This window comes from Acanthochromis polyacanthus, chromosome 10 (genome assembly GCF_021347895.1).
Source record: "Acanthochromis polyacanthus isolate Apoly-LR-REF ecotype Palm Island chromosome 10, KAUST_Apoly_ChrSc, whole genome shotgun sequence".
NCBI lineage: Eukaryota > Metazoa > Chordata > Actinopteri > Pomacentridae > Acanthochromis > Acanthochromis polyacanthus.
The window spans coordinates 1,230,551-1,255,284 of NC_067122.1; the positions used below are offsets into that span (position 1 = coordinate 1,230,551).

The 24,734-nt window shown below is 41.6% G+C and overlaps 3 protein-coding genes across 8 annotated transcripts in view; 1 reads left to right on the forward strand and 2 right to left on the reverse strand.

Annotated features, from left to right (window-relative positions):
• rab33ba (RAB33B, member RAS oncogene family a) overlaps window positions 1-24,734 on the forward strand; it is a 34,335-nt gene that overhangs the window by 2,261 nt on the left and 7,340 nt on the right. The window contains exons 1-3 of one of the 5 annotated variants that reach the window (XM_051954736.1): window positions 697-1,719; window positions 1,813-9,864; window positions 11,169-13,281. In XM_051954736.1, coding sequence (XP_051810696.1) covers window positions 7,651-9,141 — 1,491 coding nt within the window. In that variant the 5' untranslated portion in view covers window positions 697-1,719; window positions 1,813-7,650 and the 3' untranslated portion in view covers window positions 9,142-9,864; window positions 11,169-13,281. Of the gene's footprint in view, window positions 1-196; window positions 9,865-11,168; window positions 13,282-24,734 lie in introns of those variants that run through there. The other 4 variants (XM_051954735.1, XM_051954737.1, XM_022218340.2 and 1 more) reach the window with 4 other exon arrangements.
• Window positions 4,446-16,882, reverse strand: zgc:113425 (uncharacterized protein LOC541425 homolog). Of its 2 annotated transcripts, none has more exons than XM_022218343.2 (6): window positions 16,511-16,882; window positions 16,211-16,270; window positions 11,246-11,377; window positions 10,415-10,561; window positions 9,770-9,827; window positions 4,446-4,595 (listed from the first exon to the last, which is right to left on the reverse strand). In XM_022218343.2, the coding sequence occupies exons 1-6, from the start codon at window positions 16,679-16,681 to the stop codon at window positions 4,489-4,491; spliced, it is 675 nt and encodes a 224-aa protein (XP_022074035.1). In that variant the 5' UTR covers window positions 16,682-16,882; the 3' UTR covers window positions 4,446-4,488. The 2 variants fall into 2 exon arrangements, with proteins under 2 accessions (XP_022074035.1, XP_022074034.1); XM_022218342.2 differs by having other exon boundaries at window positions 4,453-4,598.
• LOC110968462 (probable pancreatic secretory proteinase inhibitor) lies at window positions 21,334-24,245 on the reverse strand. Its single transcript, XM_022218350.2, has 4 exons — window positions 24,078-24,245; window positions 23,621-23,652; window positions 22,044-22,156; window positions 21,334-21,639 (listed from the first exon to the last, which is right to left on the reverse strand). The coding sequence occupies exons 1-4, from the start codon at window positions 24,127-24,129 to the stop codon at window positions 21,588-21,590; spliced, it is 249 nt and encodes an 82-aa protein (XP_022074042.1). The 5' UTR covers window positions 24,130-24,245; the 3' UTR covers window positions 21,334-21,587.

Below are 24,734 nucleotides of genomic sequence, written 5' to 3' on the forward strand. Positions count from 1 at the left end.
TGGTCTAGCTGAACTAGGTGTTCCTTCTCTGCTGGATGCTCATTAATCCTCATCTTCAAACTTAAAAATGTCAGTTTAATGTTTTCCAGGGAAACTTAACGTCCTGCTGTGAAATCTCATTTAAAGTTGAGTTTGATGTGAAGCTTCTCGTTCAGATTTAACCTCTACTGATCCACTTCAACGCTGTCCTCCTCAGATCCAGCTGTGGGACACTGCAGGCCAGGAGCGCTTCAGGAAGTCCATGGTGCAGCACTACTACCGGAACGTGCACGCCGTCGTCTTTGTGTACGACGTCACCAACGCCGCCAGCTTCCGCAGCCTCCCCGCCTGGATCGAGGAGTGCAAGCAGCACGCTCTGGGCACCGAGGTTCCCCGGATCCTGGTGGGGAACAAGTGTGACCTCCAGGACTCGGTCCAGGTGGGGACGGACGTAGCGCAGCAGTTTGCCGACGCCCACTCCATGCCGCTGTTTGAGACATCCGCCAAGAACCCCAACAGCCAAGGAGACAGGAACCACGGGAACAGCGACCATGTGGAGGCCATCTTCATGACGGTGGCCCACAAGCTGAAGTCCCAGAAGCCCCTGGTGCTCAGCCAGCCGCCGGGGGCCTCAGGGGCTTCAGGGGCCACCGTCAACCTGAGCAGGGGCAGGGATGATGGGGCGGACGGGGCCCGGAGCTGGGCCTGCAGCAGCTGCTGAGCGAGGAAACGGTGAAGGAAGGATCAGGAAGTGTCTTCACAGTCAGAACAATCAGAGGAACATCTCAGCACAGAGGTTCTCCTTCACTGCTTGTGCTCAACTTTCTGAATGACTTTAAGGGATTCTGTCTCGTATTTACCGTGAGATTCTTGTTTGTTTGTTGGATCCACTGATCCTGATAAAGTGGACAAACATTGTCCTTCGAGGTAAACGTTGAAGCTGAGGCTGATCTTTGGAGGTGGACAAAGTACCGGAGCAGTCTATACCACCGTCCCACCAGGTCATCAGTGTGAAGACAGAGCAGGGTTCTCCTTGGTGTTTAGGGATATCTTGTCCACTCCCTCCTGGAGGTTGTGTTTGGGTTCTCGGTGACTGCAGGCTGGTTCCAGTTCAGCGCCTCATTAAAGGCATCTGTGGAGCGTTTTTCTCATTTATTACTATTTTTATGTTCAGTCTTTGAACACGCCTCATTTCCACACAGTTCTGCTTCATGCCTGTACAGCTGTAGAACAGACTGCCTCCTGGTGGTCAGCGTGAGGAAATACATTACATTTACAGCTTCATCCAGTTTATCCGTTAGTTTTATGGAATATGAAAACAGGACCAATAAAACCTGGAGAGAAATACCTGAGGAGGTTCTTCTGAAACATGTGGAGCCTGTTTAGTGAAATCATGTGATACAGCTCTACTGGATGCGTGTTTTCTGTATGTTACATACCAAGCATATACTAAACCAGCTGAGTGAGTCTCTTCAGTCAACAGACAAACAGCTGGCCGCCTGTTAGCGAGTCATTCTTCATGCTTCCAGATGTGCAGTCTGGTCTCCACATAATCTAAAAGTAGAAATGATTCAGCATACTCTAGGTAAAATCTGAATCATAGGAGTTTCATCTGTGTGGAACCGAGGTGTAAAAACATTTCCTTCGAGTTCATGTTTGGATCCATGTTTTCTAACTAGCAGTCATCCCTGCCTCTGCTAACTCAGCGCTAAACGTCTGAGCTGACCAACTACAAACCACGTAGAACAGGTCTGCTATAGACAGACTACAGGTAGAACAGGTCTGCTATAGACAGACTACAGGTAGAACAGGTCTGCTATAGACAGACTACAGGTAGAACAGGTCTGCTATAGACAGACTACAGGTAGAACAGGTCTGCTATAGACAGACTACAGGTAGAACAGGTCTGCTATAGACAGACTACAGGTAGAACAGGTCTGCTATAGACAGACTACAGGTCTTCTCCTCCTGCACTGGTTGGAACGATTCCACAGGGTCTTTAGAGGGACTACTGGTTAGACTGAAGGGAATCATTTCATTTTAAGGTTCTGTTTGAGACAGATTCATATCCACTTCACTGACTTCTTACAGTTGATCAGTGATTTTAAAAGGAGTTGTCTTTAAGTCTTCCTTTTAGTAAAGCCCTGAGGTGAGAAGTGGAGCTGAATGATGTGAGAAATGTCAGGCTTAGGTTCAGTCTTCGCTGTAAAGGATTCAGAATGCGATGGAGCATTAAAATATATGACAGTGTAGACCACATGGTGCACAAAGAACCTTGTAGTTTATGCTGATAAATGGCCATAAACAGCCTGAAAGCTTTAATCTGCTCTAAGTAAACACAGTTAAACTGTACAGATTAAAGATCAGGACTGGTTGGGAATAAAAGGAGAGGATGGAAAGTTTGAAGCTTGGAAGCATCTTAGTGGTAAACTCTCCAGCCAGGGTTTCAGTTGGACATGGATAAATGAAGGAAGGATCCACACTACATTTCTAATAACTGTTGGTGTGAAAATGAGTTTCGGGCCCAGATGGTGGAACCACGGTTTGGGCAACATCGTATGGGCTGTTTGTAAAAGATAGACGTAGGGACTGTAACATTAACCAGCAGGTTCTGGACGACCAGTTCTTGATCTTTTGAGCCCTGAGTGGATCAACCATTGATACGCTAATGTGTTTAATCATCTGTTCTACTGTAAACATTAGCGTCATGTATGAATCCTACATCACGCTGCATTTAGACAGTCTCTATGGAGACTGTAGATCTATCAGAAGATGTTTAGTGAGGTAGTAAATGGAGGAAGTAGTCATTCTGACTTATTGCTGCCCCCTGCTGACTGGTAGCAGTAATGCAGGTTTAAGGTACTTCCTGACCTGTAGATGAGGACAAACTCGTGGAGCGCATAGACTGTATATAAAGATGGACGTAGCATCTGGCTCCAAAAATTAAGCCCACCCGGAAGTGTCAAAAACTTGTAATATCACGCCGTCCGCTAGGGTTGGCTCCAAGAAGCTTTTTCTCCATAGACCCCAATTCATTTTTGGAAAAAATAAAATTTGATAGACTGATGTTCTACAGCTCAGGATTTTTTTCCCGTTAGTTTTCATGGTCAAAATGAGAGATCAGGTGGCCGATCTTAAAATAAATCAATACTGAATTTTAAATAAATCGTTAAAGTTGGCGGAGCCAGGGGGCGTGGCTATACTTGATAGACAGCAACAGAAGCCTCTGTGGTAAAATGTGGGCGGGATAAGAGAGTCCTCAGCCAATCCTGCCCCTAGTTACTCTCCGGTCCAGTCTGTTTGATGACGCTTTTGATGTCACTGGCTCCAAAAAATCCAAAACGGCGACCAGGAAGTAGCAAAATCCGGGCTTCATTTTCTCGGTGTTGAAACCAACGGGTGACATCACGGTTAGTTTACGCCTGGTGGAGCGTTGTCCATTTGTAAGATTTAATCTACGTTTGCCTGCAGCTTGTTTTTCTGCTCCCAATGTGCCATAAAATCTGTTCTCATGGCTCCAGACAAAGACGCCCACATGTGAGTGGAGGAACCTTTGTTTAGCTCTGTCTGACAATGGAGGGAGAATACAGCAGGATTCAAAGGAAACTAGAAGACAGAAGAGCAGCTACAGAAGCAGTGTTTGCTCAGTGTTCATTGTTCTGCATAGAACAGGCTCCTGAAGTCCAGCACTGTGTCGGTTAGTCAGTAAAACACATCTATAGTGGGCTAGGGCTTCTTAGTGCTCCTAAAGCTTCTCAACATGTACGTGAATGACTTTTCTCATTACACACCCTCTACCTAAGCTTGTGCTCAAACATTCAGAATGTCTTCACGTCTGTACAGTAAAAGCTGTCTGTTTTCCCTCCATAAGCGCTGAGGGACAGATGGTGGTAGTCTGCAGCTCTTCAGGTGTCTTCAGGTGTTCCACCACCACAGCTGGTCCTGTGGCTCTGCTGCTCTTCACCTCCAGGTTCTGCTTCCGTCTCCTCAGAGGACAGATCAAACCCAACGGCCTTCTCTCAGGACTGTTCAGAGACAAACTATCCGGTGATCTGTCAGCAGGGACTTTTGTTCTGGCTTTGATTGCTGCTTTGTTGCTCATCTATCTGCCTTCAGCTGTCGTTTCTTTTGCCTTATTTTGTTCACTTAAAGCAGCTGAATCCATCATCGGCCACAAAGAAACCCTCCAGAGCTCCTGATTCAGTGACTGATGAATGAAACTTGAGGTGGTTTAGTCATGTAATGTTGCAATAAACTACCCTGAACATTTCACTAAACAGTCCAGCTTTATTTATTAAATACATAGGAAATGTTCAACATTTCAGTCCTGACATGTTGGAACGAGCATTCACGTTTGGCAAAGGTTTCAGTGAATGTGGCCATGGAAATGTTTGGTCACAGAGGAAATGAGGTCCGAAGTGCTTCTAATCACTTTAAATCACATCTTCACCAGACCTCCAGACGTCTGAGGTTCTCTTCTGTCCAGGTACAGCTTTAGGAAGGTGTCAATTAGGTCAGTCTGCTGTATGAAGCCGGCCTGGATGGACCTTCCTTTTCTTCTGTGGTGCTTCTGCTGCTGGACGGAGCAGGAGAGTTGAAGAGTCTGTCGTCGCCTCCTGCTGGACACAGAGAAGAACAACATGACAGTACTGGTGTATAGACGTGTTGGTGTTTTATCAGGCTGATAACCGACCTGTGGACCTTAAAAAGTTTATATTCTCCATCAATAAGGATGAGCAGAACTGAATATAAACAACAGAGAATAAAAATTGACAAATTTAGACTGAAGGAGCTGTCAGATCCACTGATGTCCATCAGTTGGTCTCATAGACTGTATATAAAGATGGACGTAGCATCTGGCTCCAGAATTGAAGCCCACCCGGAAGTGTCAAAAACTTGCAATATCACGCCGTCCACTAGGGTTGGCTCCAAAAAGCTTTTTCTCCATAGACCCCAATTCATTTTTGGATAAAATAAAATGTGATAGACTGATGTTCTACAGCTCAGGATTTTTTCCCGTTAGTTTTCATGGTCAAAATGAGAGATCAGGTGGCCAATCTTAAAATAAATCAATACTGAATTTTAAATAAATCGTTAAAGTTGGCGGAGCCAGGGGGCGTGGCTATACTTGATAGACAGCAACAGAAGCCTCTGCGGTAAAATGTGGGCGGGATAAGAGAGTCCTCAGCCAATCCTGCCCCTAGTTGCTCTCCGGTCCAGTCTGTTTGATGACGCTTTTGATGTCACTGGCTCCAAAAAATCCAAAACGGCGACCAGGAAGTAGCAAAATCTGGGCTTCATTTTCTCAGCGTTGAAACCAACGGGTGACGTCACGGTTAGTTCACGCCTGGTTGGTCTCCTATCTGCTCTTCATCTGTTTTCTATCACTGAGGTAAATATCCTAAATAAGGACCGACCAAACATCATGTTCGATACTTGGCATTTTTCTGATTATCTGTATTTTATTGGTCGATAAATGAAACGTGTTACTTCAGGTCAGATTCCATCTCCTCTCTACTCTGTTCTCAGAAACATCTCTAAACTAAACCAGGAAGTTTGCTTCTCTCACGGTGGCTAAAGCTATGCTAACAGCTAGATGTTCAGTTAGAAGTCACAGATTAACCTGGAATGGACAGGTTAATCTGGACAGGTTAACATCTGTAGTTTAGAGGGCGATAACAGTGATAGAACGGTGAAAAAAGAATAAAACAAGAACAGCAGCAGACAAACTGATCAGTCTGAGTCTGTTCAGTGATATTCATCCTGAATAATGAAGAGGTCTGGACGGATGACGGGTTCCTGCTGTCTCATGCTGGTAAAACATTACATTTAATTTGTATCAGTTCTAAATATCAATAATCTGCATCAGAATCAGCCCTAAAAACCACAAACAGCAGTCCATCCCTGATCTTACAGCATTTATCAGCCCAGCTGAACCTGAAGCTTCACATCCAGGTTATTCTACTGTGTTTCAGAGGTTTTCTATTATGAGATGGATGTAAAAATGAATACCTCTATTTCAACAGAGCAAAGAAACAGGACAATTAAATGTGGTCTGTTAAATATTAGATCTCTCTGGTCTAAATCTCTGCTAGTAAATGAGTTGATAACTGATCACCAGATTGATTTGTTCTGTTTGACTGAAACCTGGTTGCAGCAGGAAGAATTTGTTAGCCTAAACGAATCAACTCCCCCTAGTCATATTAACTGTCATATTCCTGGAATCACAGGCCGAGGAGGAGGAGTAGCAGCAATCTACCATTCTAGTTTAAAACTGAACCAGAGGCCTAAACCTGATTACAGCTCATTTGAAAATCTCACTCTTAGTCTCTCTCATCCAAATTTGAAAGCTCAGAAACCAGTTTTATTTGTTGTTATATATCGTCCTCCTGCTCCTTATTCTGAGTTTTTATCTCAATTCTCAGACTTTTTATCTGAATTAGTGCTCAGTTCAGACAAAGTTATTATTGTGGGTGACTTTAACATTCATGTTGACGTAGACAGCGGCAGCCTTACAACAGCTTTTAATTCATTATTAGACTCAACATGTAAATAAACCAACTCATAGTTTTAATCACACTCTTGACCTTGTCCTGACTTATGGCATAGAAATTGAAGAGTTAACAGTATTTCCCCAGAACCCTCTTCTTTCTGACCATTTTATGATAACATTTCAATTTAAAGTAAAGGATTGTTTAGCAGCTGAGAACAAATATCATTACAGTAGGTGTTTGTCTGACAATTCAGTAACTAAATTTAAGGAAATAATACCCTCACTGTTTACTTCAGCAACATTTACTGATAAATCAGAAGGCAAATATTATTATTTTACCCCCACAGAAGTGGATTATTATGTTAATAATGCTTCAGCCTCACTGCGTACAACTCTTGATAGTGTTGCACCTGTAAAAAAGAAAGTTCTATCTCAGAGAAGACTTGCTCCTTGGTATAATTCCAGCTGCGGACTTTAAAGCAGGCATCCCGAAAGCTGGAAAGAAAGTGGTATTCCACTAATTCAGAGGAAGTGTATGTGGCTTGGAAAAATAGTCTAGTAATCTATAAAAAAGCTCTTCGTAATGCCAGGACAACTTATTATTCATCTTTAATAGATGAGAACAAGAACAACCCTAGGTTTCTCTTTAGCACTGTAGCCAGGCTGACAAAGAGTCAGAGCTCTGTTGAACCTTGTATTCCTTTAGCTTTAACCAGTAACGACTTCATGAGCTTCTTTACACATAAAATAGTTCTGATTAGAGATAAAATTAATCTGGCTCTTCCTACAAATGTCACAGATGCTTTTGAATTGGCTGTTAGACCTGATGAATCTTTAGAATTCTTCACTCCTATATGTCTCTCTGAACTCATTTCAACAGTTTCTACATCCAAACCATCAACATGTCTTTTAGATCCTATCCCAACTAGACTCTTCAAGGAGATTTTACCTTTAATTAATTCTTCAATGTTAGATCTGATTAATCTCTCTCTAGTAACAGGCTATGTACCACAGGCTTTTAAGGTTGCTGTCATCAAACCTTTGCTTAAAAAGCCCACTTTAGATCCAGATGTGTTAGCTAACTATAGACCGATATCCAACCTACCATTTCTCTCTAAAATTCTGGAAAGAACAGTTGCAAATCAATTATGTGAACATTTACAAAGGAATAATTTGAAATGTTTCAGTCAGGCTTCAGAGTGCATCATAGCACAGAAACAGCTCTAGTGAAAGTTACTAATGACCTTCTCATAGCATCAGATAATGGACTAGTCTCTATACTTGTTTTGTTAGATCTTAGTGCAGCGTTTGACACAATCGACCACAAAATTTTATTACAGCGTCTAGAACATTCAATTGGCATTAAAGGGACAGCACTGGATTGGTTTAAATCCTACTTATCAGATAGGTTCCAGTTTGTGCATGTCAACAATAACTCTTCTGAGCATACTAAAGTTAATCATGGAGTTCCTCAGGGTTCTGTCTTAGGACCGATACTTTTCACATTATACATGCTTCCTTTAGGCAATATTATTAGGAAGCATTGTATTAACTTCCATTGTTATGCAGATGACACACAATTGTATTTATCTATGAAGCCAGATGAAACTGATCAGTTAGCTAGACTGCAAGATTGTCTTAAGGACATTAAAACCTGGATGACTTTTAACTTCCTACTGCTAAATTCAGACAAAACTGAAGTCATTGTATTTGGCCCCAAACATCTTAGAAACTCGCTTTCAAAGCAAATAGTTACTCTGGATGGCATCACATTGGCCTCCAGTACTACTGTGAGGAATCTTGGAGTTATTTTTGACCAGGACATGTCCTTTAACTCACACATAAAGCAAGTCTGTAGGACTTCCTTTTTTCACCTGCGTAATATTGTAAAAATCAGGAACATTCTGTCTCAGAGTGATGCAGAAAAATTAGTTCATGCTTTTGTTACTTCCAGGCTTGACTATTGCAATTCCTTATTATCTGGTTGTCCAAATAGCTCTCTCAAACATCTACAGTTGATCCAAAACGCTGCTGCGAGAGTACTGACAGGAGTTAGCAAAAGAGATCATATTTCCCCTATACTTGCTTCTCTTCACTGGCTTCCTGTTAAATCCAGAATAGAATTTAAAATCCTTCTTCTGACATATAAAGCTCTTAATAACCAATCTCCATCATATCTTAAAGATCTGATAGTACCTTATTATCCTAGTAGAACTCTTCGCTCTCAAACTGCAGGCTTACTTGTTGTTCCTAGAATTTCTAAAAGTAGAATGGGAGGCAGAGCCTTCAGTTATCAGCTCCTCTCCTGTGGAACCTGCTCCCAGTTTGGGTTCTGGAGGCAGACACCCTCTCTATTTTTAAGACCAGGCTTAAAACGTTCCTTTTTGACAAATCTTATAGTTGGGGCTGACTGGGTGACCCACAGGGGTTCGGCTTGTGTCTTCATTGCACAGCTGACTCCCTCTTGGACGTCCCTTCGTTCTGCCTCTCGTCATGCTGCTATAGGCCTAGGCTGCTGGGGGACTTTTCTTGACGCACTGAGCCCTTCTCTATCTACCTTTACATTTAATATGTATACCGTTATTGCAGTACATTCACTCTGTTTCCCCCTGTGTTATTTCTCTGAGTGTCCCTGGTCCCAGAGCTGGATGCTTCAGATCTGCGGTTGATGTTCCACCAGCTGGTCCAGTCTCCATCATGTCCACTGTGGGATGCTGCTGCTGACCTTCCTCCAGCCCTCTGCTTCCAGCTCCCTTTTTCCACGAGTCAACTCTGCATCGCCTTCACTATACTGTTATGCTAACTTACATACTGTTTGAATTTTACTGCTAGCTATATATGGAGTATGTTTAATGTCAGAGCCGTACATCATAAGAGTAAACTATGAGTCAGTTTTCAATGTTAGCTTATACTTTGTTTGTGTCACATATCCTGTCATACATGTATCCAAATGTGTGTTGTGTTTTCCTTGCTTTCCCACCCCTCCCTCTTCTCCCATCCCTCCCCCTTGCCCTCCTCTGTCCCTCTCAACCCCCCCGGCCAGCAGGCAGATGGGTCCCCCCTATATAGAGCCGGGTTCTGCTCGAGGTTTCTTCCCTGTTAAAAGGGTGTTTTCTTGCCACTGTCTCCTTTGGGCTTGCTCTGGGGGTCAGGCATATGGGTTCTGTAAAGCGTCTTGAGACAATTTGACTGTAATTGACGCTATATAAATAAAATTGAATTGAATTGAATGTGTCCTCTACCAGGTCCTAAAGGGATGAAGACTGGAACAGAGGAACATTCAACATGAGGTCCTACCTTGCCAGGTGCACACCATCTCCGTGTCTCCAGGATCACACTGAGGAACCAGAGTTTCCTGCAACATGCAGAACATTTAGAACATATCACCACATGTATGTTCTAAAGATCACACACCATCACATGTATGTTCTAAATATCAAATGTTCCCACAGAGAGCTAAAGAACACCTGGACTGAAACGTTCTGTCCGTAACGTTAAAATGAACGTCCGTATCAACGCAGCAGCTAAAAGTCCAGCCTTCCTGACAGCATGTCTGTTAAGAAGTTCAGCAAAGAATGGTAGTTTGATTTAAAGAGTAAATTAGAGCTATTCATTTCAGAATTAAATTTTTAGTAGCTTTTGATGAACACTGTTTCCCACATGTCACAACCTCCAGTTGTATTTTAACAGTCCACGCTTTCTGATATTTCTTTATAGTTTTTAATTTCATGTTCTGTTTTCAGTTCCATCACTTGTCCTGATGTTTTAGGTTCTTTTATCCATTAATCTAGCTAGCTGTCACATCAAAGACACAGTTCTGATGTCAGACAGCCATCATCCTTGTTTCATGTCAGTTCAAGAGCTAGGAAAGTTTACAGAGCTTGAGGATGAACCACCATGAGGGAAACTGGTTTAGCTTGTAGAGTAATTTCTGGTTCCTACCAGTCCGGTCCTGGCATCATAGCAGCCACAGCGGGGCAGACTCCGGCAGCCCATGAAGGCAATCAGAGCAGACAGAACCAGGCTGATGGAGCAGCTCAGCAGGATGGTGGCATTAGCTCCCTTCACCATCCGATGGAGGACAAACGTCTGAGCAGGGAGACAAAGCGACATACGCATCTAATAAAAGATTCAACTCTTCAACTGACGAGTCAAAAACGTCACGCTGTCTCCATAAATACGATTATTAGGATTTAAGTCCTAATAACTACTAATATCTGCACATGTATGGAGGGTGTTTATGAGTGTTCTGCACAAATAAGAGATCAGGTCAGAATGAGCAGGAAAACATCTGGACATGAGCAGACATTAACCCTGGTGTCGTCCTGAGGGTCAAAAAGACCGTTTTAAAGTTTGAAAATATGGAAAAGAATATATTTTCACAGTGAAACTTCTGATGTCCACATTTTCAACATCTTTGGGAAATTCTTGAACATTTTTTGGTGGAAAAAAGAAATGTGAAAAATGTTTCAACCAAATCAACCAAAATTCAGTGAATTTTGCTGGATTTTGGTAGATTTTTTTGTGAATGTTCTTAAAGAAAACATTAGAAGTTTTACTGATATATATGTAATCACTTCAGATATTTTTAGGATTTTTTTTGGAAGGTTTCTCCTATTTTTTTGTAAATAGGTTCTATGAAGATGACTTCCAGGATGTGTTAATGAGGAGACAGTCTGTGGTTGTGTCTGAACAGAAAGGAGCCGTTTGCTATTAATTCCACCTGTGACTGAGGAGGAATTCTGAAAGAGATCAGGAGTGTTTGGCTGTTACCACTTCAAGACTGCTGTGGTGGTGGAAGACCTCTTCATCCTCCTCCCCGTAGGTCAGAGTCAGACAGGAGTAGCCCAATATGAAGAGAACAGAAACCCAGGAAAGTCCTGCAGCTACCACCATCACACTCACCTGGAGACACAAAGAAAGCTCAGGTAAGAGGTTAAGAGAGCTGAAACCTTTCTCTTTAACTGCAGTTGAAACATTTAGAACATCGTGACTACATTCAATATGTTTCAGAAGTTATTTCAGAAAGTGAAAATGTAAAATATCCTAGACTTATAAACTTAGAATTTTCCTTTGGGGATGAATAAAGTGATTCTGTTCTATTATGACAGGTAAAGTGATTATATTTTAACCCTCTAAAATCCACTGTTGCAGAAATACATCAGTTTTATTTTTTTAAATATCTTCTATTATGTATATATATATTTATAATTTCTGCTCATTTTTTTCTATATTTGGGTATATGTCGGGTTCTGCTGCACATCTTCAAACTGAGCCTGAGTCTGCAGAGGGTTCCTGTGATGTTGAAGACTTCCTGCCTGGTTCCTGTCTCAAAGACCAGGAACCCCAGGGAACCAAACCATTTCACACCTGTGGCCCTCACTTCTCATCTGATGAAGACCATGGAGAGGATCATCCTCAGGAACCTCCATCCCCTGGTGAGCTCACATCTGGACCCACTGCGGTTCTCTTACCAACTGAACATTGGAGTGGATGACGCAGTCGTCTACCTGCTGCACAGATCGCTGACTCACCTGGAGGACACCGGCAGCACTGTGAGGGTCATGTTCTTTGACTTCTCCAGTGCTTTCAACACAATCCAGCCTTCTCTGTTCAGGGTGAAGCTGTAGGGAGCAGGAGTAGACTGTCACCTGGCTGCTTGGACCATCCACTACCTCACCAACAGACCACAGTACGTGAGGCTTCAGGACTGTGTTTCTGATGTAGTGGTCAGCAGCATGGGGGCCCACAGGGGACAGTGCTCTCTCCCTTTCTCTTCATCCTGTACACATCGGACTTCCACTACAACTCTGGGAGCTGTTACCTCCAGAAATTCTCTGATGATACAGCCATTGTTGGGGGTGTGTCTGATGGGGACGAGATGGAGAACAGGACAGTCATCTCTGACTGTCGACTGGTGTGAGCGAAACCATCTGCAGCTCAACGCCAGTAAGACGAAAGAGATGACCATCGACTACCACAGGAGGAGGACACCTCAGACTGCACCGGTGAACATCCAGGGTTTGGACATTGAGATAGTGGACTCATACAAATACCTGGGTGTTCACCTCAACAACAAACTGGACTGGTCACACAACACAGTGGTCCTGTACAAGAAGGACCAAAGTCGTCTCCACCTGCTGAGGAGACTGAGGTCCTTTGGAGTGTGCAGGACTCTGCTCCGGACATTCTATGACTCTGTGGTAGCGTCTGCTGTTTTCTATGCAGTGGTCTGCTGGGGAGCAGGGAGCTCTGAGAGGGACAGAAAGAGACTGAACAGACTGATGAGGAGGACCGGTTCTGTGCTGGACTGTTCCCTGGACTCCATAGAGGAGGATGTTGGCAAAGCTCACATCCATCAGAGACAACCCCTCTCACCCACTGCATGACACTGTGGAGTCTTTAAGCAACTCCTTCAGCAGCAGACTGAGACATCCACCCTGAAGAAGGAGCTATCACAGATCCTTCATCCCATCTGCTTTAAGACTGAACATCAGCATCACTGGCTGATGTTAACATAAACTGGACTCACATCATATCATCTTAAATCATGGTAAAATCTGCGTAACCATTCCTTGTACTGCTGGCATTTTTTCTGCTTTTACAGTTCCATTTATTCCACAAGCCAGTTTATGCTGATGTCATTTATTTATAGTGTAGAAAAATTGCTATTGATTCATTTTTCATCCTTCACTCTGTATGTGTTGTATATAATATTGTTATTATAACTATTATATTTACTGTATATTGCTGCTGTAACATGGGAAATTCCCCTGACGTGGGGAGTAATAAAGGATTATCTTATCTTATATATATTTTCTATTTTTGTTTGTTTAGTTTTTTGTTAATTTTCATATATATATATATATATATACACATATAAATTTAGAAGAAAATGAACAAAAAACAAATCAAACAAACAACAAAAAATTATATATATATATATATATATATATTTGTTTGTTTGTTGTATTTTTGTTCATTTTCATCTATATTTGGGTCTTACAGAGTTAAGCTATTTTTGTTATTAGAACATTTCATTTCATATTTGACTAGGCCTGGGATCTTTCTGCATGGAGTTTGCATGTTCTCCCTGTGCATGCGTGGGTTTTCTCCGGGTACTCCGGCTTCCTCCCACAGTCCAAAAACATGCTGAGGTTAATTGGTTACTCTAAATTGTCCGTAGGTGTGAATGTGAGTGTGATTGTGTGTCTGTCTATGTAGCCCTGTGACAGACTGGTGACCTGTCCAGGGTGTCCCCTGCCTTCACCGAGTCAGCTGGGATAGACTCCAGCACCCCCCATGACCCGAGTGAGGATAAAGCGGTGGATAGAGAATAAATTAAATTTCATATTTGAGTAAATTCATTTCAGTTCAGTTTTACTTAAATTGCACCAATTATGTCTCCAGAAGTTTTCCAGAACCCAGATGAACCCCAGAGCAGCCCTGAGGCCACCATGGGAAGAAAACAGTCCTCTGACTGTTTAACCAGAATAAATGTCTGTATGAAGAATATGATGCAGGTAGAGATGTAGAAGTGGAATAAAAACAGAATGATGGAGTCAGTCATGGATCTCTGAAGGAACGGAACGGAAAGATCACACTTCTAAAGAGGAAAACACGACAGAGTTCAGTCTGGAGACATTCTGGCATTTACTTCCTTTCATTTACTCAGCTGCAGGGTGGAGTTTATAACAGCAGATCTATGTTCTAAAGTCTGATCTGAGTTTATTTATAACAGCAGATCTATGTTCTAAAGTCTGATCTGAGTTTATTTATAACAGCAGATCTATGTTCTAAAGTCTGATCTGAGTTTATAACAGCAGATCTATTTTCTAAAGTCTGATCTGAGTTTATAACAGCAGATCTGTGTTCTAAAGTCTGATCTGAGTTTATAACAGCAGATCTATGTTCTAAAGTCTGATCTGAGTTTATAACAGCAGATCTATGTTCTAAAGTCTGATCTGAGTTTATTTATAACAGCAGATCTATGTTCTAAAGTCTGATCTGAGTTTATTTATAACAGCAGATCTATGTTCTAAAGTCTGATCTGAGTTTATAACAGCAGATCTGTGTTCTAAAGTCTGATCTGAGTTTATAACAGCAGATCTGTGTTCTAAAGTCTGATCTGAGTTTATAACAGCAGATCTATGTTCTAAAGTCTGATCTGAGTTTATAACAGCAGATCTATGTTCTAAAGTCTGATCTGAGTTTATAACAGCAGATCTATGTTCTAAAGTCTGATCTGAGTTTATAACAGCAGATCTATGTTCTAAAGTCTGATCTGAGTTTATTTATAACAGCAGATCTATGTTCTAAAGTCTGATCTGAGTTTATAACAGCAGATCTATGTTCTAAAGTCTGATCTGAGTTTATTTATAACAGCAGATCTATGTTCTAAAGTCTGATCTGAGTTTATTTATAACAGCAGATCTATGTTCTAAAGTCTGATCTGAGTTTATAACAGCAGATCTGTGTTCTAAAGTCTGATCTGAGTTTATTTATAACAGCAGATCTATGTTCTAAAGTCTGATCTGAGTTTATTTATAACAGCAGATCTATGTTCTAAAGTCTGATCTGAGTTTATAACAGCAGATCTATGTTCTAAAGTCTGATCTGAGTTTATAACAGCAGATCTGTGTTCTAAAGTCTGATCTGAGTTTATTTATAACAGCAGATCTGTGTTCTAAAGTCTGATCTGAGTTTATTTATAACAGCAGATCTATGTTCTAAAGTCTGATCTGAGTTTATAACAGCAGATCTATGTTCTAAAGTCTGATCTGAGTTTATAACAGCAGATCTGTGTTCTAAAGTCTGATCTGAGTTTATAACAGCAGATCTGTGTTCTAAAGTCTGATCTGAGTTTATAACAGCAGATCTATGTTCTAAAGTCTGATCTGAGTTTATAACAGCAGATCTATGTTCTAAAGTCTGATCTGAGTTTATAACAGCAGATCTGTGTTCTAAAGTCTGATCTGAGTTTATAACAGCAGATCTGTGTTCTAAAGTCTGATCTGAGTTTATTTATAACAGCAGATCTATGTTCTAAAGTCTGATCTGAGTTTATAACAGCAGATCTATGTTCTAAAGTCTGATCTGAGTTTATAACAGCAGATCTATGTTCTAAAGTCTGATCTGAGTTTATAACAGCAGATCTGTGTTCTAAAGTCTGATCTGAGTTTATTTATAACAGCAGATCTAAGTTTTAAACAGTGACCTGGACTACAGACCTGCAGCAGTAATGATTAAACTATCAGCTGTACAGAACGTGACGCTTTTAGACATCTGATCATTTATAAATGTGCAGCACAACCAGTGGAGAGTCCATTTATTGTTCACGATGTTTGATTTAATCATTTTAATTGTCCTGTTGCTCTAAATTAAGTTGTGTTTAATCAAATAACTACAAACTCCAGACCTCCTCTAGTGAAAATCGGTAGTTTTTCTTCTATACGGTATTTCTACATGCTGGAGGACACATTAGGAGTAAAATACACAGGATTAGATCTCCAGGGTTTTATGGAGAACAAACCTAATGAACTGACTCTGAACTGAACTGTCTTCACAATCAGAATTACTCCAGTATTACACCTTTGTGGCGTTTCATAGTTTACTGTCCTGAACAGGTGAGTTTAACCAACTCAAGACTCAGACTAAGGTAGTACTGGTAGCAGAGTGTTTGTTGGAATCAGTAGGAAGAGTGTTTTCTACAGCTGTTGGTAGAATTATCACACATACCAGGACTGAGTGTTTCCACTGGGAGGCAAAGAGAGCCAGGACACCTGGACAGGCCATGACCTGAAACAAAGACAGCAGGTGAGGACAAAGGCCCATGTTACCTGGATGGAGATAAAAACATGACAACATACACCAGCCTTCATTCAGAATATAACTCTAATATTCCCCTAATGACAAACTTTATGCTAACTAACTACATAGTTGGACAATAAAGACTTAATCCTGACTGATTAGAGGGTTTCTGGTGGATAATAAAGTTTAAATCCTGACTGATTAAGGGGTTTCTGATGGAGGTCTCACCAGTCCTCCCCACACCGGCGTCCTGGTGCTGCTCAGCGGGGTGTTTTTGCGGAAAACTGCGTCCATGATCCCGCAGACAACGCAGAGACCCGCACAGGCCACCTGGAGGACACCGAGGACCAGGACGCTCCTCTGGTTGAAGATGAAGTACCTGTACCGGTCCATTTTCATGTCAAGGTCAGCGAGCTTGTGGGTGAAACTTGAAGTTAACTTGAAGCTCTGATTCTGGGTTTCTGTGTCTCAAACATGAGTCTTTCAAAAGTTCAAACTAGTCGTTTTAAGCCTCATTTACGGCATTTACAGCCAGCGTCGTGCTCGTTCCGGGCTGTGGGCTGGTTTCGGTGCTGCAGGTAGCCGGTTGATCATTAACCTGCCCAGCAACAGCAGCAGGTGATACTGGACTCTGTGACCCGCAGCTCTGACTGACAGGCTGCTGAAGCCCCGCCCCCTTCTCAGGTTACAATCAGCTGAGATCCGGAAGACTGCTTTGTTTCCAACAGATACACTGATCTCTGAGTCAGAGTTGAATAATTGTACCGTAATACTTCTACATATTAAAGATTTTATTTAATTATTTTAATGTACAATAGTATCTCCTAGCATAGCATGTGGTGTCTTAGTGTGTTCTATCATAGAACTGTATGTATGTAACAGGGTCAATTATACATTAATATATGTGTGTGTATATGGAATACAGTATATTGTACTTTAGTTATTGTGATAATTACACAAAATCTGTGTCTGTGGATTTGTTTTTGTTTGTTTTTGTTTCAGTTAATGCCTGACTAGTTGAGCCTCCCTGTCAGTAAGCGGAACTTTGGTTCGGTTTGTATTACTACAGCCACATTCTATGTAACACTGCCTCTATAAGTGGCGTTTTCGCGCCGATTTTCTCCCCTTTTGACATGAATCTCTGTGGGAGAGGTAAGCGGTTTTGCTGTCCGGTGAAATTCCTGTTCTAGCAAGCTAAAACTTGTCACAAGATGCTTACTTTGTTGTCATTTGATCTGTGTAGGGGCATGTGTTGTGGCGATCAATGACGGGAGGATTTTGTGTTAATATTTTCATGTCAGGAGCCGGAAAATAAATGGAGACTGCCTCCAAAAAGATGCACGCTTGAGTCTTGCCTAACACAACGCAGAGACAGAAACGAACCGGTCACATGTAGTGTCACAGCTTAACATGTCAGAGTATATTATGTGATGTCATTATCTAGTATGTGGTGTCACAGGGAGCGGGGAGTTTTTTGTTTGTTTTGTCTATTTTATTTTATGTTTTTTACCTTTATGATACTGTCAAAAATAGCATAGTATCTGCCGTCACAGTGCAGTATGTCATAATGTAGTGTGTGATGTCATAGTATAGTTACTGAACTGCAGGCAGTGATTCCACACTTGTTCCGTCTAGTGTTTGACGCTTAGCTTCTTTTAGAACTGTGTGTTTCTTAAAATGCTTTTACTTATTCATTTTATTTTACTCTGTTAAGCGCCTTGTGCTCCTTTTGGGTGTTGGAAAGTGCTTTATAAATGAAATTTGATTGATTGATTGATTCCACAGAGCAGAGGGACAGAGTATATTGTATCAATAAAATAACTGCAGCATGGCTCAGAAACGGAGAACAGAGGTGTAGGTTGTTGTAAGATCCATTCAGCATGTTGGAACATCTTCTAGTTGTTGGAGATCCATCCAGCATGGTGGGACATCTTTCTTGTCATCGCCTCCACCTCCAGCTCTAGTTCCCTGGCAGCCTTCTATTCCCCTCCTTCTACTTTTCCCTCCTACAGGTAAGTGTGGTTGCTGGAGTACAGGCAGGTGCAGGCCGTGGTGCACCTGGGCATGCACACCTGCAGGGGGAGTAGTAGACTACTCTATCAGCTCTCCATCCACACACCACAAACGCCTGGCTCAGACCACGACAGGACACTGAATAACTCTCGTTATTCCCCACTGACCTGTAGTTATTTCCCTTCCCCAGCTCACAGGTAGAGTCTACAGTTTAGCTTCCAGGTCCCTCATCTGTCTGCTTCTGCTCCTGGAGTTTACGCTCTAGTCCCAGAGCGATGTGCTGGGCATCTAGATTTCATTAACATTTCTAGAGCTGATGTACAAAGCAGAATGGTGTGTTTTTAGTTTCTGAGTTCTCTGTATCGTCACAGTTCTGCTGTTGCCATACACCTGCAGGACTTTATTTATTGCAGTGAAATTGAGTAAACACTGAATAAAGATGTGACAGAAGCTAATGAAACACCCAGAAACTGTTTCTTGGAGGCCAGGGGTTAATTGTTCAGTCAGAACTATGAACAAGTTCTCAGATCTTTGCTAGAGGATATAGTTTAGATATCGGACTCTGCTTGTTGAGATGAATGACATTAACGTTTTAGTGTAGAGAGCTCCTCTTCTATGCTGCTGCTATTTTTCTGGAGGGCACTAAGATGAGGAAGATATAATAAAATGTTCATTTTGGCTGTGAGTCTTATTTGAGGTTTATGAGCTTCTGTCTGGGTACAACTAGAGAAGATTTCAGAATAAGAGGCAGCCACATCTGGGATAACTGTCTACATTTAAATCTAAGGATATATTCAGTAAAACAGAACAGAACTGGCTCAGAGTACAGTATGACTGTTTCATTTTGAATCACCACCTTTCTGCCAACAGCAACAAAAACTGAAAACACCGGAGCTTCCTAAAAGCCAGATTTATGCAGAGCTGTTGTATTTCACAGGTGTTCCTAATAAAGTGGTCGCTGATTCAGGCTCAAAGTACAAATTTATCAGCACAAAATGTAAAGAACTGATTTCACAAAGCATTTCACAATTCAAGATCCTTAAAGAGTAAAAAGAATATCTAAACATTTTTACATTTAGAATTGACCTCAGCTGGAGATTTTCAAAATAAATGCATAATGCTGCCTCAAGGAATGATTGGATATTGGAAAAATAAAAATGACACCAACTGAGAAACTAACAGGTTTGATTAGTAAACTCTTAAAATCCATCCATCAGAGGTGAACAAACTGCTTTTATTTGTCATTCATGTTTCCTTTTTGTTTCCCTGAAATCAGATATTTCAGAAGCAGCTCGAGTTCATTAATCTATTTATCAAGGAATTAGTTTAATCTCTGCTCCATCTGATTGATTTTTCCTGCATATTGATGTGAACAGTCATACCTGACAGCTGAGCTCATCTGAAATGCTCTGGACTCAAATTAAAACTAGAACAGAGAAAAAGTGTTTTTTCTTCACTCTGTCACACTACATCCTCTACTGGTGAGAATCACTCAAGTTTTCATTTGTGGACGTTTCTTTTGTAACCTAATAGATGTAGAATTAAATACCAAAATGAGTGAGAAAGTTGTGTAGTAATTTTGGAACACAAATTGTGTCTGATGTTTTTGGAGCTGAAATGTGGTAAAATGTTTCCCTTAGTTTCTTCATACAGTACCACTGCTGGTGTCTGCCTGTTAATGTGAAAGGTCTGATTAGATCTGAGCCATAGTGAAAGGTTTCTAGATCCGACCTGGTAAGATCGTCAGTGCGACCTTTACAGAAGCGTGACTGAAATGTGTGTTCAAACATGGAGCCAACAGGTGAACAGAAAGGAGGACGTGTCTGAAACGGCTTTAAATGTTGAGGTTTTTTTTAGAGTGAGCGACAGAGACAGGTGACATTAACAATGATTTATTCACAAAAGGCTAGGATACAGAACAACAATTCCCAGTTATTGGGAAATCCCAGGAACTGGGCACGGAACTCAATGGGCTGTAGGAAGCTATGGTGTCCCTAGTGGTTGGGCAAAAAAACTCCAAACAAACCCTCAGCAGGTAAAACCTGGGAAGGAATGCTGAGTGCAAAAACAATACTAAAACTTAGGTAGAGCAAATGGCGATAACTAGAATTATACAAGGAACTATAACTGTGCAGATTACTGTAATTAAGGTCAGAGAGCAGCTCAAAAGAATTACTGCTCAAAGCGAGGAAAATACTCGAGGACACTATAATAGGAGGGTCTCAAAAAACAAGGCAAAGGAGCAAAAGATTGCTCTGGGCTAAACTACGGAAGTCACAGGATGACGATAACTGTAGGACGAATCTCAGACTCTATGAGACTTTAATTCTACAACTTCTCTTAAACTGGACTTCTAAAAACAATTAACCCCTCTGACTGAGGCTTACTGTGACCAGAGTTTAGGGAAACTGGGAAGCTGAGAGGGTTTAGGGTCCAAGGAGCTGAGGACGGGCTGCGACGGCAAGGGAAGGCTGACGGGGTTGGAAGCCGTGAAGATGACGGAGATGAATCAGGAAACATGTCCAGAGGAAGGAATGGGTTTGGACAGACAAAACCAGATATCCAGACGAAGATGAGCAAGAGCAGGTGGAAGGGCGACTGGAAAAAACACAAAAACAGAGTTACTGAGGTTCCATAGAGAAAAAAACAGAAACAGATTTACTGAGGTTCCTTAGAGAAAAGCAGAACAAATCATGTGCAGAGAACTGACAATGGATGTTTACAATCTGGCATCTGAGAGGTGACTGAAGCTGGTTATATTGTGAGACAAGGTGAGTAGAGTGGCACTGGTGCACCTGCTCCTGCTCCTTGCCCTCAGAGATTGTCCTCACCTGCCGCCGCAGCACCCAGTGCACCTGAAAGAAAAGAAAAAACAGGGAAGAAGGGCCTATCTAGAGCCTGCTTCAGCAGGCCTACCATTAAAAGCACCAGACCAACTCTTATCAGCTGCCTCCTGCTGTCTTAGTGCCCTCAGATTCTCTCCTTAATCCAACCCTAACCACCTGAAAATTGTGTTAATAACTGACACTGAACCCAAGAGGAATTAAAATGTTTATTCAGGAAAGATTTGAATGAAAAATGTTCATGCAGACAAATGAAAATATTTGACTCACCATCGAACAATAGATGTTTAAACTATGAGCACATACATCTACAGTCATGTTTATTCATGTTAGCTACACGCTAACAGCTAATTAGCTACAATCCAACTGTAGTCCAAGATGCAGGTGATGACATCACTGATTAAGAAGAACTGGGATGATGTCATCAGTGAGTGAAGAGTGCGATGATGTCATTGTGAGCAGGGCCCGTCATTCACAATCAAAATGTCAACACTTTTTTCCCTAAAAAGAAAAGTCAATAATTAGCAGTCAGTTGAAGAAGGTTTTGAATCAAAATAACTCTGCTTCTACCTGTGCACAGGTATGAAGAGCAGCTTCACAGAGTTTGCAAACAAACCATCTTTAAACATGAATTAGTTCTCATTAAGAATAATCAGATTCAGTAAGAAGACACTTCGGAGGAATAGTTTAACAAAGCAAACCGAAAGCTGTGACAGAACCAACTTTCCTGAATAATCTGTAGGTCAGTCTGAAGTGTTCAGTACAGAACAAACACATGGACCTGACCATCAGGACCTTAATAGCAGTTAGGATCATTTAGGTTTCATCCTCTGACGTTTTATCAGGTGCAGCTAACAGAGTGAGGTGTTCTCTGGTGGTGTTTAGTGAAGGGTTACTGTACTCACAGTCTGGCCACACACAGAGAGCATTCGTTGGGGTAGGTGATGCCGTTACTGCCGCAGACTGGAGAGTAGCTCAGAGGACAGGCCTGAGTCACGGTCATCCCCACACAGGAGGGCTGCAGCAGAAACACACAACACTAGTTAACAAACACAAGACAAGCTGCCATCCAACCCGGCGTAAGCTCCATTCAGGACTGGAGACACAGGGACCAAGGTCAGAGCCCACCATCTGAAGGTTTAGAACTCAGTATTCCAACCACAGGATTCATAATTATGGCAGTGAGGTCCGAGGATGAAATCTGTTAAACACATGCTCTTCTTCTTTCATAGATTTATTACAGGTCTTCTGGAAATATGACAGAATCTGTTGGGTCTGATCCATACATACATACAGCAACTCTATCAGTTCTGGTGATGTAGAAAGTTGTGTTCAGCACATTTATTTTGTGGCCTCTTGACTCCTCATGGGTGATTATGATTAACTACAGCTGCTGACTCCTATGAGTCAGTAAGATCCCATTTTATGCACTGATTAGACTCAGCCACAGGAGATCAGCAAAGATCTGAAAAAGCAACTTGTTGATTTGAACAGTTTAAAAAAAAAGTCACTTGGAGCCATTTCAAAGCAGCTGCAGATCCCAAATCTGTGCAAACAACTGTTTGTAGCTTTGAACTTCATGGTCCAGTTGTGTTACTGCCACTATCAGGAAGAAAACACAACTACGACCTGCTGCTGAGAGACAATTGGTCAGGATGGTCAAGAGTTCAGCCAGGAATCACCAGAAAGCAGGTCTGGATGGATGAGAAGCTGCTGGAACACAGCTGTCAGTGTCCACAGGGTTTAAACTAACATGAGCTGAGAGGCTGCTGTGAAGATGGAAACTCTTCTTCTAAAAGCAGAACCTTAAAGCTCTACTCATCACATGGACAAAGAAAAGACCTCTGCAGAAAAGTTCTATGGTCAGGTGAAACAAAAACTGAGCTATAGAGCCATAATGAGCCAAAATAAGTTTGGAGGAGAGAAGGTGAGGCCTGAACCTCCAACACCAAACCTACTGTCAAGCACGGTGGTGAAAGTATTATGCCCTGGGTTTTGGTACCAGCGTAACTGGTACTTTACTCAAACTAAATTATAGATAATGAAGAAGCAGGATTACCTCCCTTTTCTCCAGGAAAACCTAAAATCTGCAGCCAGAAGGTTGGATCCTGGATGCAGTTTGATGTTCTAACAAGACAATGAGCCCAGGTGGTTCAGAAATGGTTCATTAGGCTGGAACTGAGGTTTAAGACTGGTCTCCTTAAAGTTCTGACTTAAACCCAATGAAGAACCTGTGGACTATCATGAAGAAACAAGACTGTGTCCTTGTTTCCATAATCTCTACATCACATTTTCAGATTGGAGAAAGCTTGCAAGAAACCTTAAGAGAAATTAAAAAGTAATGTCATTATTCAATGAATTTATTTTGAATCTAACTGAGATTACATTTTTAAAAAGATTGACCTGAGTTACTTTTGGATCATGACATGTATTCAAATAACAGACAAAAAGTCGTAATGATAACAAGAGGTTTGTCTCTTACCCTCCTGTAGAGCCTGGACTTATCCTCAGCATCTGAAACAGACACAATCACATTAGTTCCCACTGAGATCTACTTTTATCTGTGTCAACAATACAATACAATAACTTTATTAATCCCCGAAGGGAAATTCAGTAAAAAATAATAAATAATAATATCAATAGACTGAATGAGATCAATGTAATGGCTGACTTCCTTTCAAACTAATTATTTAATAAACGAAATTGCACAATTACAATTAGAGAAATGTTTTAGCAGATGTTTGATACTGTTTCTGCACCTGATACCGTTTCTGCACCTGATACCGTTTCTGCACCTGATACCGTTTCTGCACCTGATACCGTTTCTGCACCTGATACCGTTTCTGCACCTGATACCGTTTCTACACCTGATACTGTTTCTACACCTCATACCGTTTCTACACCTGATACTGTTCACACCTGAACTGGGTCAGTTTTACCTGCACAAACAGCAATGGTCACGCAGATGAGCAGAAGACGTTTAGCAAACATCTTGGTTGAACCTCAGAACGTCTGGTGAGAAATGCTGGGATGGTGTGCTGATGTGTCTCTCCGCAGGTCCTCGCTGGTTCTGGCTCTGCCGTTGGCGTTCTGTTGTCATATAGACGACGAACACAACAACGTGACCTTGTGTTGTTGTCATGGCTGCTGCTGACTTTTGTTCAGTCTTTAATCTCTGGATCAACATTCTGTCTGTGGCTCAATAGTGCTGACAGAGTGAAAATAGTCCGGGTGGGTGACACAGAGTGACTCCAGGACAAACAGAAGAGCAGAACAACAAACCAGAATCAACAGCAACATATTTACACAAATCAAGAGTTTACAGACAAAATCACGTGTATCTCTGCACAGAAAAACAGGAACCGATTGGAAACTCCTGACGCTGGGTCATTATTATTATTGCGATGTGGTGGGATTAAAAATGAACTGGAGACCACTGGAGGATGTTTCACCACAGAAACTGTCACACAGAGAGAAGCCAGAAACTATTTACAGATCTGTCACTGAAATCCATAGATCAGTCTATAATTGAAACACTTCTGAAGTATATATCTGCAGACATTTTTATTAAAAGTAAAATACCAAATGTTTTTCAT

Bases quoted from the DNA above. Each gene is read 5' to 3' on its own strand.
- LOC110968462 (XM_022218350.2), bottom strand. From the start codon at position 24,129: ATGTTTGCTAAACGTCTTCTGCTCATCTGCGTGACCATTGCTGTTTGT. The intron at 23,653-24,077 runs GTAAAACTGACC...TGTCTGTTTCAG, and splicing joins GACCATTGCTGTTTGTGCAG to ATGCTGAGGATAAGTCCAGG. The intron at 22,157-23,620 runs GTAAGAGACAAA...TTTCTGCTGCAG, and splicing joins AGTCCAGGCTCTACAGGAGG to CCCTCCTGTGTGGGGATGAC.
- zgc:113425 (XM_022218342.2), bottom strand. From the start codon at position 16,681: ATGAAAATGGACCGGTACAGGTACTTCATCTTCAACCAGAGGAGCGTC. The intron at 16,271-16,510 runs GTGAGACCTCCA...TCTTTGTTTCAG, and splicing joins CGCCGGTGTGGGGAGGACTG to GTCATGGCCTGTCCAGGTGT. The intron at 4,599-9,769 runs GTAGGACCTCAT...CTCTGTGTCCAG, and splicing joins GATGGTGTGCACCTGGCAAG to CAGGAGGCGACGACAGACTC.